Source organism: Corvus cornix, chromosome 11 (genome assembly GCF_000738735.6).
Source record: "Corvus cornix cornix isolate S_Up_H32 chromosome 11, ASM73873v5, whole genome shotgun sequence".
Classification (NCBI taxonomy): Eukaryota; Metazoa; Chordata; class Aves; order Passeriformes; family Corvidae; genus Corvus; species Corvus cornix.
In genome coordinates, this window is record NC_046341.1 from 11,100,718 (window position 1) to 11,121,173 (window position 20,456).

General features: G+C 41.7%; 1 protein-coding gene across 1 annotated transcript; it reads right to left on the bottom strand.

Moving 5' to 3' along the window:
* Positions 1-243: 243 nt before the first annotated feature.
* RBL2 (RB transcriptional corepressor like 2) lies at positions 244-20,456 on the bottom strand. The gene is made up of 22 exons (XM_039558186.1): positions 20,276-20,456; positions 18,773-18,903; positions 17,368-17,568; positions 16,670-16,734; positions 13,230-13,358; positions 12,262-12,422; positions 12,092-12,156; positions 11,220-11,406; positions 10,343-10,509; positions 9,615-9,724; positions 8,635-8,738; positions 8,139-8,276; positions 7,766-7,930; positions 7,094-7,205; positions 6,225-6,497; positions 5,471-5,742; positions 4,713-4,889; positions 4,461-4,532; positions 3,962-4,079; positions 2,762-2,964; positions 2,391-2,555; positions 244-1,970 (listed from the first exon to the last, which is right to left on the bottom strand). Exons 1-22 carry the CDS (start codon positions 20,342-20,344, stop codon positions 1,800-1,802), a joined length of 3,255 nt encoding a protein of 1,084 aa, XP_039414120.1. The 5' UTR covers positions 20,345-20,456; the 3' UTR covers positions 244-1,799.

Sequence of the window (20,456 nt, forward strand, 5' to 3'; positions counted from 1 at the left end):
TCCTCTGCCAAGGGAGCTGGGGCATTCCCTGGCACTGGTGTCCCTGTCAGGCCCTGCCTGGTGCCTTCTGATGGAGCAGCAGGAAGGGACACGCTTGGAACAACCACAGTGACTAAACCAGGGCAGGAGTAAATCCTTTCCCTAAGACATGTGTTTATTTATTTCTAAACCCTTAATTGCAGTCCTTGTTGCAGACTTTTTAGCTTTGCACATACAATACTTTTTCACACAAGAACATAAAACTGTAAGTTTACAAAGTCTTTATTGAAAAATACAATTGCAGTATTTTCATACAAAGTGAAGTAAATGGAACATAGTAACAACAAGAATTGTCTGACACTTCCATAAATATTTTTACAGAAACATCTACACAACTTCTGGACTTCAGCTTTTTGTTATGCAGGTAAGAAAAACCATGTTTTTATTTTACTTTAGCTGAATTTGCAGTGGAATTAAGTCTTAAATTTTCCTATTATTTGGAAGGGCAGGAATGACTGAAAACAGGGCTTTTAGCTTTTCCTTAGAAAGCCTTGTGGAACCTGAGTGTGCCACATTTTACATGAAGAACACCCCCTCCCCAGCAGAGGACTGGCATCCTGTACTGTGGGAGAGGGTTGATGCTTTCCTAACAAGTCTGGTATTTTGGAACTATTTTAAATGCAAACAAGTGGTAAGTGTAATATGCACCACCTCGTGATCCTGTTAGTAGGGGAGGGATTTCTCATAGGCAGCCTCATTTAGGCCATTTAAAAAACCCAAAGCAAAACATAAAACCAAACGCCCAAGCCCTGTCCTTTAAACACAAAATATCTAAGTATATGTTTTAGGAGATGGGCACCACCTTTCTGCTGCTGAGGGCACAAGGGCTATAGTGCCCGACTATCAAGAAAAGCACAACAAAGCATATAAAATTCCTTGAAGAAAGTACACATCCCTGGCTTCTTGCAATCATTGTTGCATATACATCAAGTTACAATGAATTCTGAATGCCATATGCTGACAAGAGGAGCAATGGGATGTCAGATTGAAATAAATACAAAAGTCAAATTGTTTCAGTACAGAAAGACAGCTGAAGTCGGCCTTTGCAAAAAATATTCACATTTAGAAAGTGCCATTGCAAATATACAGCAAAACTCACCTGCCTTAAACATGATGCTCCACAGCCCCAGCCCAGGTGTCACCTTGGGAACACAAGTTCACTTTCAAAGACTGCACAGCTCAAACCAATCAACATAATCACCTCCCTTGGGACAGCAGCAAAAGGCCACACAGTAAAGCTTACCACTGATGGTTCTCATGGAAGGGCACATGGAATATCCTGAATAGGGACAGAGTCCATCCATCCAGCTTCCATCAGGGCTCAAACCACTTACACTTCCCTTGTCCCTTTCCAAGCAAAATGGGACTGTGTAAGAATGTTACTCCTAAGCTGTTAGTTTGTGGAGGGGGTTAGTGAGGAACCCCAACACTGGTGGCTGTGGGTACCTTGGTGCAGGGCTCTGTGCTGAGGCACCTGGACCTGTCTGGCCACAGCTGACAGGTGAGACACCATGAACACGGGCTGAGGGCACTGACTAGAGCAAAGCAAAGCTGTAAATACCTGCTGCAAGGTCCACAGCTGTGAGAGGGGTGTGTTCTCCAGGCAAGGCTGGAAAGGGGTCACTTGCCTTGTGAAGAGCTTAAGCAGGGCCTGGGGTTGTGTAGAGGGTCTGAGGAGGATCCTCCCTGTCCCCAGCGCTGTCTCCCCTCATGCCCTGGTCCAGGCTTGACACAGTCAGGGAGGGAAGAGCTGTGCAGGCTCAGTGAGACCCTCGGTCATTTGCTACATCCTGGAGTCGTCTTAACAGAGCTGTGTGATTCTCCTGGCAGATTCGCTTGGCTGGGGCTTCAGTTCCATCCTCCAAGAGGATGCCTCTCTTCTTCGTGGGCGTTTCTCCAGTTCGAACCATGCTGTTAATTTCCTTTAGCCTCTGGAGGAGGGAGGAAGGGGGCAAAAGAAGGATTAGCTCTCACTGTATTTAGTGACCGCCCCAATATGATGTGAACTGATTTTAGATGCATTACAGTGGGACTGCACAGGCTTTTCTTGTGGAAATCTGTACTGTACCAAGGTACTTCATCACTCTGCTGGTCTTTCCCTTACTAGAGTACACAAAGTCTTACCCAAACTCAAGGGAGTTTGTTGTGTCTCTGCATGCAGAGCTCGAAGGCCCATCCAGCCCTACAGCTGTGACAGCTGCACTGGCAGTTTGATGAGCCTTAAGTGACGATGTGTGTGTTGGACAAGGTAAACAAAATGTCGTGTTGTAGGGTCTGCTCTAATTTCACTACCAAGAACAAGAAACAGGGTTAAGGAATTAGAGAATCAAACTGAAAACCTTTAGTCTCACCTTCGAAGGGCTGCTGCTGAAGTAGTAGAATATTTTCTCTTGGGGAGAGAGGGCAGACTCGTTCCTGTGTGGCGAGATGTACACGGGGTGGTGCTGGGAGAGCTGCACTCTGCGGGGGGAGCCGAGGCGCACGAACGGGTACGGCGAGAGTGGGGGGGAGTCTGTCTGCGAGGAGAGAAGAGGTGCTCAGCAGCTGCAGCCTGAGCTCAGGGCTTGCTCTTCCACGGATATGAGACCATACAGATGTACAACAAATTCAAGTTTTGTTGCGTTATTAGGGCAGATTAGTATTTTTTAATTTAAGGGGACTTCACTGCATAGTAAGTATAAAAAGCTTTGTTTACCAAGGAAAAGCACAGAATGTAACTTACTGCGCTTGAAGTGTACTTGAGGGCAAAGTCCTTGATCTGCTCGATGTAGATGTTGTTGTAGAACTGGATGAGGTCCCCCCGCTCCTCCTCCTCAGTGTCGCTGTTGGGGCCGGTGAGGCGGGTGGGGGTCGGGGGTGCGCTGGAGGGCTGGGGCACGGGGAGGGTGCTGCTGGAGCGCATCACCGGGCTGGAGTCACGGCTGCCTGCACAGGCACAGCCACACTGCTCAGGCACTGCCAGCCCTGCTGGCCCAGACACTCCCCTGCACACACACAGCCAGCCACCCTTGGGAAACAGGGACCGGAACCTGCTGCCACCAAAAGTGCTGCCCGTTTTGATCCCTGAGCGTTTTCCCGTACATAAAAGCTTTGTTGATGTCTGACTTCTTACTGGATAAACTGCAAGGGATTTTCCCTAGGAGCTGAGTTGCATGACAATATAAAAAGAGCTGAAACTCCATTTTACAGCATTTGTGTTATACTTCTAGCTCTTTCTTGTTGCCACCTGTCACCTTTTCAAGTAAAGAATGGTAGTTTTTTCTGTTAGTAGGAGAAATACTTGGCTTGGTCATACTTCATACTAATTTAATGTGGAAAGTTGCAAAATATATGTATTTTTTCCCTTCCCTCCCTGCCACCTCCCTGTGACAGAAAATATTAATACCTACAGCTTCTACCATCATCTGTTAAATATCTTGGAAACTGCTGGTAGGAATACACAGCATCACTTCTTCAGTTTCCTTTATAGAAGTTAATTCAAGGAAAATGTGTCAGTTCACACAGCAAGAGAAGGATCTTCAGAGCTGTCAGCTATACTGAAATCAATGCTGTGGTGGTGGTCCTATCTCTGCAGACAGACAGTGCTACAAAAGAAATGCTGCAGCTCTCTGGTTGTGATAAGAGTAACTGTGAACCTGGGCTAGCCCAGATTTCCTCATTCTGCAAATTCAGAGTTCAGACCAGCACAGCAAATTCCCAAGGTAAGTGCATGTGGGGAGAGATTTGAAACTGTCCAGAGTGGGTGCAATAAAAACCTTAAGTTAGAGCAACTCTTAAATGTTATCAATGTATTTTTAACTGTGTCTAAGTTTATCAAAGGAGGAACTATTTAGGGTGGGACAACACAAAATCCGACTCTTACTTTACGCACGGTTTTGGAAATTGAATTAAACCCAAACACCTGGCATTTGTCATCACTCACTTCTTTCTTTGTTCCTGTCTTTGCTCCTGTCCGTAGGTGAGTTCTGCTGGCTGCTGCTGTCGCTGCTGCCGGAGTGGCGGCGGCGGCGGCGGCCCTTGATCAGGACACTGCGATAGACCTGCGGGGACAGGGAGCAGCGTGAGCAGGGGAGGGTGCAGCAGGTACCCAGCCAGGGAACAACTGCCTGCATGACACATCTGCTGCCTGTGGTACCAAACGGCTGCTTGCAGTAAAAATACAGCCTCCTAAGAGGAATAATACCCCATGGGTACTGCCTCCTTAGGTTTTAAGTAAAGACATTTTCTATTTTAGTTATAGTTTAGCATAGAAAGCTTTCAGTAGTGCAGGATTTTGGATATGACCACTCTCTTTTGGGAATGACTCATGGACTGCATCCCCTTAATAATAAACGTTGCTTTGCCAAATGATCTGTTCCCACAATAGAACAAAGGCATTTAATAAACCAGACCCCACATATTTAAATTGTGACTGTGCTCACGTGACTCTTGGCTTGCGGCTGTGTCCGGTAGCAGCGCATGATGTTCTGGAATGATCTGTCTTCATTAGTAACCTAACGGAAGGGGGATGCACAGAAAAGGTTCTCAGTTTGTCTGTGGGTTTTTGTATTTTGTTTTGTTTGGGGGTGGTTCTCTGTGTGTTTCTTGGTTTGAGGTTTTTTGAGGAATTGTAGTATTTGGAATATTAAGTATTAAAGGAGTTTTTGTTTGCTTTTTCTTTGTTCACATTTTACCTTAGTCATGACATAGATGGCACACATCAGCAGCTGATCCAGGTGTCTGTCCATCATGATTTCAGGGCAGTGCACCAAGGAATACTCAAAGCATGTCCAGATCTTTTTGCGCAGCTCATCAGACACATCAAGTTTGACACAGAGATCCCTCAGACGAACACTGGCCAAATGATACACCTGTGGCAATGGACACTGTGCTCAGGGCCACAGCAACACTGCTTTTCTGACCCAGCAAGAGTAGTTCAGATTTGCACGCCTGTAGAGCTTGTGCCAGTGCTAAGCCAAGAGAAGAGTAACTAAATTCAAATTTAACTTTTTTACTTACAAGACACAGACATTCGCAGTACTGGTGTCAGTGCTAAGAAAACATCTGTTTGAAGCTTAAATCTGTCCTGAGCCTTTAAGCTGTCCTGAGCCCAGAAAGGGCACTGCATTGCCTACAGAAACCCCTGTACTGAATAAACCAGAAAGTCTCAAAAGAGAACCTCTTTCTTTGGAAGAGCCTTCAAGAAAAGGGACACATTAAGAACCTGCTGGCCAAGTACAGAATCTATTTCCAAGTCCTGATGTGCTAGCACACTCCTTTGCTAGTGAGAAGTGGCCTGCAGGAGAAAACTACTCTGTGTGTATGAATAACTAAAGGTATAGATTAAATTAAATACACCCTCATTATTACAACCAATAAGTGTGTATTGTTTAAATTACTGCAGGTTTACCAAAATAAGAACTAAGCAAAGCAACCTTAGATCAAGAAGTACCTTTCTGAAGAAGAGTGAAAGAGAGCCCATCTTGCGAGGCCTGACAGCTGTGGCAGTGAAGTGCTGGGTGTGTCTCTGCTCGCCAGGGGAGATCTGCTGCACTGTTAACTGGCCTGGCAACTGCAGTGCTGCCCCAGTCATCTGAGTGTTCAGGGTGCCAGCCAGAGTCTGGGCACTCAGAGGCTGCATGGGCCCAGACACAGCCTGGGGCTGGGTACCTACATTTACTTGGACTGGGAAGAAAGTTATTCCTCCATTTTCATTGGCAATACCTGTAATTTAACAAAAAGAGCCTGAAGTAAGGGCAAGTTCTGTGGGGGACATGTGTGTGTGTTTGTGGTTTTGAGTTTTTTAAAACAATTCAGTTCTTATTAGCTGCTTATAACTATACACTTAGCATATTATACATGAGATTGTTTAATCAAAATACTTTGGAAACTTCATCCTAAGACAAGAAGATAATGAAGCTGAACTAAGGTTTTCATACTAATGCAGCTTTCATCCCCTCTCAGTTCCAGGAGGGCTTACTGAAACAACTGTTTTATAAAACAGACCCTGGCAGTCAGAAGAACATCCTCATGCTCTACATGCTCCGTCCTTAAACTCTGCTTGTCTATTCAAACTATTTTTCCTACTTATGAATCCTTATGAACATACTTTTTTCTGGCCAACCGTTCCCCCCTCTCTTCTTGGCTGTATTCTAATACTCTGATGGGAACAAGCCTGAATAGTTGTGCAGCAGCTTTTCCCTCACCTTGCACTGGTATTGTCACCGTCTGCCCGTTGTTGGCTGTCACGGTGGCCGTTGCCACGGTCACCAGGGTCTGGCCAGGCACAGGAGTCACGGACACGGCCTCGGGGCTCACGTTCTGCACTGGCACCGTGCTCACCACGGGCTGCGGGGGCACCCTCACCGCGGTGCCACCCTCGGGGGCACTGTCATTGTCAGCGAACAGGCGCCGCCGCGTGGGGTTGGCTGTGGGAGAGCTGTACCTGTCGTACAGGGTGGCTGGAGGGGAGGAAAGGCCTGGGGAAGAAAAACACACACATATATAAATATAGATTTAACTCTTGTTTTATAATCCCTTCTTCTACAACTAGGTGATGGAAATCTAATGCAAACCAAAATCTGTCATTCAAAGCTCTTCAGGAAAGAATTTCTGGAAGTACATACTGCTTTTAGAGATGACTTAATCTTAGATAATGCTGTGTTTAATATTTTTCTAAGTTCATGTATTATATTTTATTTCTTCTAGCAAAAAAAGTTTGAGATGTCACATAACTCAATATATAGTGGAGTTTCTCTCCTGGCATAGTAATAAAGCAAACCAATTAGAGCATAAGTTGTGTGTGTGCCTGTATAAATACTGTTTAACACATACATACACACATGCTGTTCGTATCTATCACCTGAGAACACCCTATCAAAGCAGTATTTAGTTCAGTGATACAATGAATCCATCAGTCTTACACCTCTGATGCAACTCTGTGAGTTGCAATACAAATACCATTCACAAATGTGTTTACAGCTAACTGTACATTGGCATTAAAGCAGCGTCCTTCCTTACATAATTTAATCTAGCTAAGCAATGCATAGCATGTTCTGCTTTTAAAAAATCTCACCTTTTCCCAGTCCTCCACTTTCAGCACGAACCTCGTTTATTCGCCGTGGTGTCAATGGTGAACCTACAACACTGTTCCCAGCAGATTTCTCGAAGTACTGAGGTGGCATTACCTAAAATATTTATCCTTTTATTAGAGTGTCTCTATCACACATTAACTACATAGCAAATTTTTAAAAGCTACAGCACTACAGATTTTGAACAGCAAAACTCTGTGGAAAAAGAACAAGAAAAGTGACCAACTTACCCTAAGCCAAACTAGCCCAAGAAAACCAGTAGTGCATAGTGATTGTGCTGCTCTGGAAGATACACACTGTAATAGTCTTTCTGTGACTACTGCTGTGTGTACTTTTTACCACATTCTTGCTTAATAATCTTTTCAAGTGAGACTTTCCTGCTTGACCATTTTTGTTCATTGTTCTGCTAACCAATAAAATACTAGATAAAATACTGGGTGAGAATTTTCTCTGCTGCCTGTCTCTGTTGCAGATGTCTCCACAGAGATGACTCTAACCAGGCCAGAGCACACTGCACTGCACGTACTGCCTTCCCTGGGATGGGGATGGGCTGGGATGGTGGGATTGCTACTGGGCCTCGTAAGGCCTCTCCTTCAGGGTACAAAGGCCTCTGTCTGATTATGAAAGCAGTGTAACACACTGAAAGATGTGCTCACCTCTTCACAAGTAGGAACTTTGTTTTCATTCTCTCTGATCCTGTCCCACAGTACAGATTCCCGTTTCCATGCCATACTTTCCAGGATCTGCTCTTCAATGTGGTTCAGGTGTTTTACCACTTCCCGACAAAGGCCATCCTCTGCTCTAATGAAAACCTCAATTACCTGTGCAGTGGATAATTATGATCAACATAACGTACTTGTTTCATACATTGATTCTTAAACAAAGATCTAAGTCCAATACTTGATTTTCATGGAAGAAGAGACTATTAGAAATATGAAGGCTGCATTACTATGACTCAATCCTATACTGTCATACAGGTCAATGAGCACTCATGACCTGATCAGCATTTCTAGCTATCCAACACATTACCTTGTAAAAATGATAAACTGGAATGTCAAAGATTTCAGTGATGAACGGGAAGTTTCCAGGTGGGTTGTATGTAAAGGTAATGATCTCCAGGCAACATGCCAGCAGAGACCTGTGAAACACATCTTGCTCCAGTATTGCCTGCAAGAGTTGCAAATTTTAAAGCTTATTTTACAGTGTAACTATAGAACAATAAACAACTTTTTTTATTGACTCAACAGCAAGATTCTCAAGCTTACAAAAAGTGAAGCTATTTTGTAAGGGACAGAACAGAATTCAAAATGAGCCCTCCTTTACTCATTAAAAATTTCATCTACCTTTGTGTTTGCAAACACAAATAATTTCTTGAACCTTTTTTCTTCCATTCAGGTGTACTTACAGGGTTCTTCTCAGAGATTTACCCTCATTTTAAATAGCTGACAATTCTGCTCTACATCTGTGTTCTTTTTTTGCAGGTCCAACTTTAAAAGTGAGGAACCCTTTGATTAGTTTTCCTTACAGATAAGTCAGCGTCTCCCAGTCTCTTCCTTTCTTGCTCAATGACTGACTCCAAGACCTTGTAGTAGAGCATCTCAGCACGACGAAAATGTTTACTAGCAACATCTGCAGGAAGTTTAAATAAAAGCAATATTGTAAAATACAACATAAAAGCATTATCTTCTTCATCTTCAGGTACAGAGATGCAACAGTAGCTTGTGTGGATTTCTGTGCTTCTGTGGCTACAATACTTTCAGGACTAAACCAGTTAAAGTAGGGATCCTTCTACATTGCACTGACTTGTGAATGCAGAGCAGAATAACTTGCTACTGAACCCAGATTTCGGTGACATCACCATGTATAAGAACAATCCTTAACATTGCTATAATGTACACAATTCCAATTCAGAAAATGCAATGAAAAATACACCTGTAAGGATCCACCTTGCACTGTGCAACAAAAAGCACTGAAGCAACTAAGTTGACAAGAACAAAGGAAGGCCTTATTAAGAAACAAGGTCAAGAGCATCTTCCTCATATTCAATCCATCTTCAGGCACTTCAGATATCAAGACAACTTTGCAAGTTGTGTTTTTGTGTTTTTACTGGCAGGATTTTAATACCTGTACTAATCCATCCTCACATGTAAGCTAAAATTGCTGTTGAGTTTTTAAAGACTACAGTTACTCAGATTTTCTCTACCATCATAGAAATCCATGCCATCACTAATATTCTTATATTTGAGAGAAAAAGTGGTACACTTAACAGTGCTTTTCACTTCTCTAGTACTCAAAGCATGATCAAATTCCAGTGATTCAAACTAAGGCTGATTATAAAATTTTACACAGCATTGAAATTTGCTGTCTAAAGAATACATGAAAAGTCAAGAGAAGTAGAAAAGCCACTTGTGCTAAAGCATAACCTGTATGTAAAACTTAATTACAAGAGATGGATGCGTTTACAGGCATTTTAATTCTTATCTGGATAAGCAAAATGTTTCCCACCTTTGGAAAAATTACTGAATTCTCCTTCAGACTGTGTGCTCTGACAGTACACTTCGTGCATTTCTTTTACTCTGTTTGCAATGGATTGAGAAGGATCTCTGGAACATGACCTGAAATAAAAACTAAACATTTTCAATATACTATTCTTACAAAGACCAAAAGCCCCCTATTTTTTATATGTTGAAAGCACAAAAAAAAGGAAATATATTGCACAGCAATACAAACAGATCCAAATGTGTCTAACTGCAAAACATCATATTATTGTATAGACTGCAGTAAATATGTTCATCTTTTCATGATCAAGGAGAGATATTTAAACAGCACTTTCCACATGACATAAGAATTGTTTAAAAATACATTATTCCTGAAGCAACAGTTTATCCACATGGCAAATAAGGTGCAGTTTGCCTCTCCTACAGTATGGAGTGATTTCCTATGTAGTGCCATTTGCTAAGCAGGAAGAAAAGTCTTGACAATTTATACTGGCAACTTGTGGTTAGAGAAGCTCAAAACTGTTGGGTATTAAATGGTGGATGTTTATCAGTCTCTAAGGACAGATGTGTCTAAATAAAGAGATTATTCCTTTGAAATGTAAATGTCTCTCTGGATTCCATTTTACTCCAGGAGTAAAAGACTGGCTCGCATTTTAAATTACACTGTTCAGAATTAATGTTTGTTATTAAAACTAGAATAGAAAATAGGATTATTTGGCTAAACATCAAATTTACCTGAGTATTTGCTCCAGATTTTCACTGGGGGCATTTTTCAGCCCTGCCAGCATCGTGTGCAGGCGGCTCAGGCTGTAGGTTGCTATGGAAACAGGTGTCACATATGGGTTGCTCTCTTTAATGTACTTGCGGCCAGTAAGGGGGGTTGTGATCCTAAGTGATTTGGACTGAAAACAAAAATATAACCACATATACATATGCACACTTTTATAAACTTTGATAAAGATCATAACCTAGAAACATCAATCTGCAGAATTCTTACTCTGTGTTATGGTAAAAAAATGGCTCCCAATCAAACAGCCCAAACCAGACCATGACTCAGGTAAGAACCAGCAATGAAGAATTTGTCTGCGTTGCTCATATGTTTGTATCAAACCGTTCTGTATAAACAGAGGGGATGTGACCTGTGCTGAAATGCAGATGTTGGAATTAAAGTGTGAAACAACTAGACCAATCTAAAAAATCCCCCCAAACCCCAGTACTCCCTTCCTAGCCCCTGAGTAACAAAGGTAGCTGCACCTCATACGAAAAGTGTACTGAGCTAGGGTTTCCTTTCAGCAGGTTTAATCTCTAATATGAGAAGTTCTTCTGATCAGCATTTTAGTTTATTTGCATCCGATCAAGCCATCGCATTAAAATAATGTAACATAAAGGACATCCCTTCAATTAGCACACAGCAAAATCAATGCATCTTCTAATCACCTAACCACACAATTACTTATTTTAACAAACACATTACATTCTTCACCATGAAGTCTAGCTCCCAATACTCCTCCCATTTTCTCCCCACACTCCTAGGTGTGTCTTATTTCTGTCTCCATAGACTGTGAGGGAAGGTGGCATATAAAAACAGCAACACAGACCATGCCATACTCACCCTGTCAAAATGCTGCTGCAAATTGTTCTTCACTTGTACCCTTTCAGCTGTTTCCATTCCTGAAGGCGTGTTTAAGCACCTTGTGAGAGTTCCAATTTCTTCATCTGCATCCTCGCCAAGGAAGATTCGCTCATCGAGATTTCCCACTGACAGAACATACTCCTCATAGGCCTTGTTGATGGCTTTTCTACAGCAGGAAGGAAAGACAGACAAACCCCCTTTATTTAGACTGCTTTGTTCACCTGCTCACACAACAAACACAGTTCTGGCCTGGGGGAAGTCTACTTCAGATTTCTTTTGACCCTCACTGAAGCACTGAAGCTCCTTTAAGATCTACAGCACCTTAAACATAACAGCGGCAAGGACATTATTCTCCCTACGTATCTGATGCCCTGCCATTTATCCAGCTGCAGGAAAAATGCAGTAAAATACTGAGAACTCTTACTTTGTGGAAACTCCTCAAAATTTACACAGCATCGTATCATAAACTACACTGAACCATTTTTGTATCATTAAAAGAAAGTAATTCACACCCATAAACATCTCTAAACACCACCACACCCAATTCTTTCCCTCCCACTTCCTACTCAACGTGCTCCCACAGCATTTTCACAATAACTCTTTGAGTTACATACAAAAAAAAAAATCCTGGAAAGAGAAACACAAGAGTAAAAGCAGACATCAGATACCACCATCCTGAAACATCACTCCTCTTTCAAGCAGGCCTCAGCCCACAGCACTCGCAGGAACTGGAAGGCAGTGGTGGATGGCCATTACTAAACACACGAGGCAGCTACCAGTGCTCAGATAAGGTAACAAGGGCAGCTGGGTTACAGAGGGACACTCACACAAAGCACACCACAGTGACTTACACGCTATCTCCAAAGTTCCCAGGATCTAGAAACCCAGTCAGATTTTCATCTTTTCCTTTTAAGAGCTGTAAGACATTTAAGAACAAACGATGGGCACTTCACTTCTTAGAAACGTTTTGAAGCTAACAAGTAAGGAGAGATTTTTCTACATTACAAATTTACTGACGAACCTTTTTGTCAAAAAGCTTCCGAATATATGGCTTCCAAAAATGTTCCTTTATACCTTTTGCTTCTAAAACTAATCCATAATGTAAAGAACACAGTTTTTCAATGATGCAGGGAGGATCAGATGATACTTTATAATCCTTACTATGGAAGTCTTCAGGTAGACCTACAATTAAGAATATTGTATGATATAATTTTGCAAATCCATATCCTGTTTTCTTATTAAACTTAGATTCTAAGCTGTGTAGTCAAGCTAGTATGAAATTAAAACAGTAAACTAACTAGTTCCTTTGAAAGAACTACTAATTACATAATGCCCACTCAACTGGGTAATGTTATCGAAAGCAAATTTTAAGTTAGAGATTTAAGAACATTAGTGACTAAGTGATAAAAATTAAATATATCAATTCCAATAGGGAAAAAAATCAAACACTTGTAACTACAATATTTATTTGAGATAAGGGTCCCAGGTCACATCCAAAGCGCTGCAAGTACAGGCCAATACTGTACAGCACTGAAAATGAAATGCAAGTCTGGGAAGAGTTACATCAGAAACTCAGTGGCAACTTCTCACCATTCATTTGCATTTGTGGTTATCAAGTCAACCTATACCTCCATTCTCTTCAGAAAGAGAACAGCAGCAATCCAGAAATGAGAGAGAGACAAATCTCCCGTTTGAGCCCCGGGTCTTTCCAAACTGCTGCATCACGGGAACATTCCAGTCTTACTGTGTCCAGTGATGGCTGCGTCACTATGCACTTTTTCACTGATATTAAACCCTCATTAACTCAAATTATTACTATCAAGCTTCCTTCAAGGGTATTTCCACAGTACATCAAATTCTTGACTTAATGTATTATTGACAAAATTCACTAGTCTGTTATTACTACATTAATGGAATTAGAATTGCATAGCCAGAAACAGAAAATATTAATTCTCATGTATTTCAAATCAACTTTTTTTTTCAACATACCCTGAAAATTAGGATTCAGGAGTTCTTTACGGTTAGGACACTGCAGAGCATTTCCATACACGAGATCCAAAGCACATAACAAGAGATGGTAGGAATTGACCAAGTCATCACTGATCATAGGAAAATTTCCTGCAATATTAGAAAGACATAAGACAAAAAAATGGCATGGAATTAAACATTTTTTAACCAAAACACTGTTGATGTTTGTATTACAATGAATAATGGAATCCTGGAAACACAGACTTTGCTGACTATAAATATCTGGATAGCAACACAGGCAGTAAAGCAGACTCACATTTAGCAACATAAAACAAATACGAAAGTAAAATATTTTTTCAGAAACAATAACTGTGAAGGAATTCAAATATATTGTGCTGTTTTGAAGTCAAACAATACCAAAATGTTGACAAATATGCTGTTGCTGCTCCCTCATTCACAGTAATCTCATTAACCAGTGCTTAAATAACTCAAAGCAGCGCAAACTGCCTCAAGGAAGAAAAATGTGCTTCCCTAACTCTGGCAGCACCAGCCCCACTGCCTGGCAGAGTCACGTCCTTCACTGGATTCCCACTGCACCTGCCCAAAGCAAATCCTGCTCTGAAGGCCAAGGAGGGGTAGGAGGTGTTCTGAGACTCAACTTTTCCCCTTTTCTTTGACTTTGCATTGCTGTAAAAAGTTGCAAAGAACTTTAACCTGGGCAAGGCTAGACCCAGGTTTTCAGATGGCCTAGAAACTGCTCCCTCCTTCAGCCCCTGCCCCTCACTCTCCAGAACAAATCTCTATTTAACTCAAAGTCTGATTTTTTTTTTTTAACAATCTGTTTTCTTACAAAAATTTTGCTGGGGGCACGGTCATTATAAATAGTAATAAATGTAACTTTATTTCTCTTGTGCTTTACAGAAGAGCTAAAATGTGCCTATCTCTGATCTGGTTTATTAAGTATTTTTTATTTATTATCTTCCTGCAGGAAAGAGTCCTTGTAACCTCTTCACTCTTTTATTACCTTCCACAAAGATCACATTCAGAGTCATTACTCTTTATTGAACTCATTTATGTTTATGATATTCCTCTAGAGGAGTGGCCATAGCTAAAAACAGTTTTGTAAAATAAACTATACAATTAATTAATATCATAAATCACAATTCCATTATTTTTTATGCACAGCATGATGTTTCTATTACTCCTTAAATACTAATAACTCTTCCACTCTTTCCCTCTCCCCTTTTTCCTCAGGGAAGCTCCAAATCACTTAGCTGAACCCACTCTGAAGAACAGATTTAAATTCTTGAAGAAATCTATCATAAAGTAATAAACTCACTTAGAAAAATAACAGCATAATTGAGAAAAATTCTGTAATCGTATATTCATTTTGATGTGTTCTATCAGTAACACACTAGTTTGTTCAAATTTATGTTATTTTCTGGTTCTGTGTTTGTTAGAAGAAAAATAACTTCAATGCAGAGAATTTAAACTATTTAAAATAATGAACCCTAGATGAAATTTTAATTAACTTTACCCACTTATCAGTTATTTCCAAATCATTAGAAGTTCACAGCAAAACAATGAAAGTCCTAAATACTATTAGAAAAACTTAAATCAATAAAATTCTCAAAGTAACTGTCATAACATAGGTTCAACTTCACAACCACGACAACTACCATGGCAGTCATTACTGTCAGCATAGTCAAAAATAAATATAATTGCACAGTACCAGTAGTTCCATAATAATTTTTTGTTGCTGACATTTCAAACAATGCTCACTTTCACAACCTCGTATCAAATAATAAAAAACATGTTATCTCAGTGCAGCAGAGATTTTTTTCCCCCATTGATTTTAAACAAAGAAGAGTTTAAAGATCCTTACAAACAGTATGCCAGAAGCACAGTCCCACTAAGCAAGGGGCTCCCTCCGTGTGCAGTGCGTGAACTGAAGGCAATGGGCTGCAGGAACAGACAAGCCTGGGCCTGCCACTGATGTGTGGTTGCTGTAATAAGGATTTACTGCTCACCCCCAAAACACACACAACAAAACCTCACACCAACACCTAATGCCTTAATAGTCAACATTCAGTTTCCATTTTTGTGCTGCCACACTTTAATAATCACCTAGTAACTTTACAGCTTCTGTGTACTGTAATTATTTTTCTTTTAAAATTCAGTTGGATGCATTATCAACAAGGTATTCTCCATAAGGTTAGTTAGCATGTCTGAAACTGCTTGCTAATTAAGATGTAGTCAATCAATGGTGCAGTTACTCAAACATATTAATCAATCATTTAGCAACAGGAAGAACCATGAAGTCCCTCTGCACCTTGTCAACCATCCAGGCTTCCCACAGAAATAAGGACTTTACAGAAAGGAAAAGAAAAATCTGTGATTTTTCAGACTGACCTACTTATTCTCTCAGCTGCCTGCCTACGCTAAGGAAGTGAAGTCCTGACTGACTGGAAATAAGTACAGTACTAAGTCTCCTCTGGGCTCAGTGGATGAAATCACGCTGTGTTTCAGGGCTGAAAGCACCACACTTGTCTAGGAAAGATTTCTCTTGTGCAATAAGGTGAAATCTGCAGCCTTACAAAAAGGCATCTTCTTCACAGGACAGAGTGCTCAGTGCAGCACTTGTGCTCAGCAGCACACCCTTCCTGACCTTCGTACAGCGATGTGGTGCTGAGGGTTCAGTACTGCTGCCAGGATCCCTCTGCAGTGTGGCACAGTGTAGAAAGAAAGGCTTTGTAAAAAAAGTTCTGTGCTGAACAAAATTAGTGCCAGGCCATTCTATATTGCCACAGCCTACTCTGTCCTAGCCTCAAAATCATCCAGTTAAGGAAATCAAAGCACACTTGTGGGATTCTTAACACTGATTCACTTTTAAATTTGAAAAAACACATCCCACCACACACCCCCAAACCAAAACAGAATTCCTTTTATCCCTTTCCTTGAAGACATTAAAATATTGGTTTCCCCCTAATAGATGTTGTATTATGAAAAAAAGTTACTGGACATTATCAGTGGATTTGAACCCACAATGATGCTCTTTCCATGTGGAATATCAATCCTGTCTTTACCTTCCCCAAAGCACTACCTTATTTATGTATCACTCACAGTGAACACTCATCAAAGCAGGACTTGAAACAAGGCCTAGGAATGTGGGAACTCTTCAAGACACAGATTTGATGAGGAAAGATTTTAGACTATATGTGCTATGACTGAACAACTGAAGCCTAAAATGAGGATTTAATCCTTTTTTTCCTTCTTTTTTCTCTCAACAGTCATTATCAAGAAAAACATCTGAAATTCTCTACTGTTCTTATAAGCTTTAAGTCTGCTCTTACAATAAAGGTTATATGTACACTGCACCTATTTGGTGTTTTAAGGACTGATACAAAATAATGACTAATAAACCCATGTCTGCTGTATTTCATCCGTTTCAGATCTCTTACCTTTTGCATGAACAAACAGCACCCAACAAAACTGGAAAACTTCCGTCACAGTACATGGTTGTCGTCTTTTGGAGGAAAACACAGCAAGAAGACAATAAGCTCGATGAAACAAAACTGACAAAACATCATACAACAGTCAATAACTCAAAGAGAAAACCAAGCTTTACTACAGTGTGGCCAAAATCTTACACCCTTCCCACAAAACCCTGCCTAAAGCTAATACAGAAAGATGCACACAGGTTTAGTGTAGGTACAATCAGAACCCCAGCCTCAGCCTGCAAGTTCAATTCCACACCACTCCTAACACACAGAGTAACAAGGAAACAAAGCTTCCACTATGAAGTAAAATATCCACAAGATCTGCATCGATGAAGAAATCCATGGGAGTTACTGGGCAGTGAAACAGACTGAACTTTGCAACACTAGTGCTTCCCTTGTCTACAGGCTGATTGAAATCTCTCCCCTCTCCCCTACCCCCAAATAATTAGAAACTCAGCAGCTTCGGGATTTCCTGCCCCCTGTCAGATCTGAAACCAAAAAAGAGATTAAAAATTTACCACAGGTAAGGACAAACCAACTCTGATACAATAAACAACTATGAAAATACAGTCAAATTACTACTAAAACAACCAAGCAAGTTCATTGTATTTTCACTAAAGTAACGCTCTAAAATCAGTCTGGAAATAACAGAAACACACCTCTGTTTTCTTCCTCTCTGTTGACGAGGTTGATCTTCTTGAGGATACCTGAAAACGTCCTGAAAAATGGGCTCATACTTCTTAAAAATGACTGCAGAAACAGTAAAGTTTCTCTCTAATCTCTCAGTTCGCTCTCTGAACTGGGATGGTAAATTTGCCATGTCTTCCCACTTCTTCATCTTGTTAAAAAACTCGATCAAGCTGGAAATACCCAACAAGTTAGATCAGAAAGGCCGTTTGTTTTTCCTGCAGAAAAAAACTCTACATTTTCAACAAAAGTGCAATTTCTACTTCCCAAACTACTGAGGAAATGGTGGCACTGCAAACATGACAACGAACTCAGAGCCAGTCCTTCACCCATAAACATGGATGAGCTCAGACAGCTCGTGAAATATTTTTAGATCCTCAGCTGATAACCATGTTAACTATGTACTCACAGGTCTGGCATTTCCTCACAAAGACAAAATCAACTCCAACAGTCAGATTACTCTGAAATCAGACTTGCCTCATTTTTCAGAATAATTTATTAACTTAAATAAAACAACCTGTAAGACCTACAATGCTAAGAATATTCTACAAAATATGAAAAACCTCTTAAGTTTTAGTAAATTGCACTTTGCAAACTTGTATTTAATTCCTTTTCGGCTTCTTTATCTACATGTTCTTTTTCAGTGTTATTAGTCTTTGATAGCCCAGATCACAGAAACAATTTATGAACGTTCAATTCCCTGAATTTCTGATTTGGAAAACAAAAGTTTATACAGGAACACTTCTGCATTGTTTAAATCAACAGCAATGCTTCAACAGTAGAGGAAATGGGAGAAAAAGTATGTAAGAACATTCTTTCTTCTTTTTGTGCCAACCTACAGAATTTTTAGGAAACAATGAGATTGCTAATAAATGAAGTAAAATGTTTCAGAAGCTGTTCTTTATTACTTTATGGACATAAACATTTGATGCAAATTTGTTCATCAGATTCTGACCTCATTTAGTGACTTTAGCAAGAACATGTGAAAAGTCAAGTTTTCTTATGTAAAAATGGAGATAAATCATATGAATATTTTCACAGTGAATTAAAAATGGTTTCTCATGTCAGAAATTCACACTTCACACACCCCAAAAATTGACTGTTCTTCAGTGACTGGCTTCTTTCTCCTTTGAGTGAAGGAAGTCAGTATCTTACTTTGAAAACCAGTGTTTTTACGAACACAGTACTGAGCCAAAGGAGCTGCCCTACTCCTGTGGCAGTGAGCTATAATACAAACATTTCAGTGATAAAAAGTCTATCTTTAAAAGCAGAAAACAAGAAACACACTTAACTTTTATTCTCTATTTCCAATTTCACAAGGTGATAAGCACTCTTTGAGGTCCTGTAAGTCTTTGGAAAGTCAGCAAGAAAAGTTACCTTTGGTCTGAACAGCGCAGGATTCTGGTTAAGGATACGTAATTTCCTTCCGCTGTTCCTCTGCTCACAGTTGGAATTGCTTTCCTGCAAGCCACGTACAAGGCACAAGCTAGCCAATGCATGTCATTTCCCTGTGAATCAAAGCATCAGGCATCTGAAAACTTCACTGAAAAGAAAAACATGCTTTTCAGCTACCCCAGCATCAGGGAAAAGAACTGTGTCCTGAAAAGATGAAGTTCAACCAGTGACAAACTTGATTTGGTGTTTCAAAGTTCTGTTGTGTTTTGGGTTTTTAACTGCAACAAAACAGGTACTAAATAGACACCTAATACTGAACTGCATCAAAGCCAAAATTACTAGTTACCGTTATAAATGTCACACTTGACTCAAAGTATAGCAATATATTTTTAGTGTTCTTCTCCTACAGATTTTGCACTGTTTTGACTAAAAACAAAACAAAACAAAACAAAAAACAAAAAAAACAAACCAAACCAAAACAAAAAAGGAAAAAAAAAGGCTACAGTTCCTTGCCACCAAAACATTCCTCTGCCCTCAACAGACAGTAGGAAAAGAAAAACATAGCTTCCATTTTGCTCTGTATTACACAGCAGAACAATTATTCAGTCTGGCACCTAAAGACAGAAATTAATTCTAATGAGCACTTGAAGTTTTAGTCTCCCTCTTTGATCAAACAGCAACACTTCAGTGGGAAAAGGACGGGTTAAACAAGGGGCCAGACTGAATTCGATGCTGTAGTTTTGTCAGGCTACGTGATGCCACGGGGCCGGGTGAGCGCACACCTTCGGGGGCAAGTCAAGGCTCCTTGCCGAGCATCGCAGCCCGTTTGCGATGTGACACAGGCGCTGTCGGAGCGGGACTCCTCCTTCCCGCACGGGCGGCTCCAGCGCTGCAGGACCGAGCCCTGCCCCGAGAGCCGCCCGGTCACGGGGAGGGCAGCGCTGGGGAGACCGGAGAACTCCCGAGGATTATCACAAGCGCCACCTTTACTATAGGAAGGCACCGATAAAAGGCGCCTCCAAAGCTCCCCGGCGCGTCACCGCGTGTTCCTGTTTTCAAGAACGACGTGACCAACCCTTTACCTTGTACCCTTTACCTTGTACCCTTTACCTTGTACCCTTTACCCCCAGCCCGGGCCGTGCCGCGGCCATACAAGCCCCCAATAAATAACTGATAAATGCGATCACACCTGCGCTGGGCATCTCCGCGGGCCCCGCGCGGCTGCGGAGCGGCGCTGGCCGAGGCCACCGTGCCGCTCCTCGGCCGAACTGCTGGGAGCGGAAGGACCACAGCGACGGGGGCACTTCCATTTTTAACACCTTTCCGCCGCTATGACTCCAAATTGCGATGTTTATTCCCGGCCGCCCGGGCGGTGCGAGGGAGAGGCCGCCGCGCCTCCAGGGCCGTTCCTTCCCTCCGCACTTCACCCCCACCTCCCGCCGGCCTCCCCCCCGGGCCGGCCGGGGCCCCGTCGCCCTCCCTCACCTCCAGGGTGTAGTTGCGCCTCATGCTCTGGTAGCTCAGCCAGGCCTCGGCGCGGGCGCGCTCGTCCATGTTGAGGCTCCTGCAGAGCTCCTCGTAGCGCTGCCGGGTCTCGCCGTCCTCGCCCGGCGGGGACGGGGCGGCGGCCGCGCCCCCCGCGGGACCCGGCTCGGCCCCGGCCGCG

What these genes read in the sequence shown, in the direction of transcription:
- RBL2 (XM_039558186.1), bottom strand. Translation starts at nt 20,344, where the DNA reads ATGGACGAGCGCGCCCGCGCCGAGGCCTGGCTGAGCTACCAGAGCATG. An exon ending in AAGTGGAGGACTGGGAAAAG is followed by an intron (nt 6,498 to 7,093) that starts GTGAGATTTTTT and finishes TTTCTTCCCCAG; the next exon opens with GCCTTTCCTCCCCTCCAGCC. An exon ending in GGTGACAATACCAGTGCAAG is followed by an intron (nt 5,743 to 6,224) that starts GTGAGGGAAAAG and finishes GTTAAATTACAG; the next exon opens with GTATTGCCAATGAAAATGGA.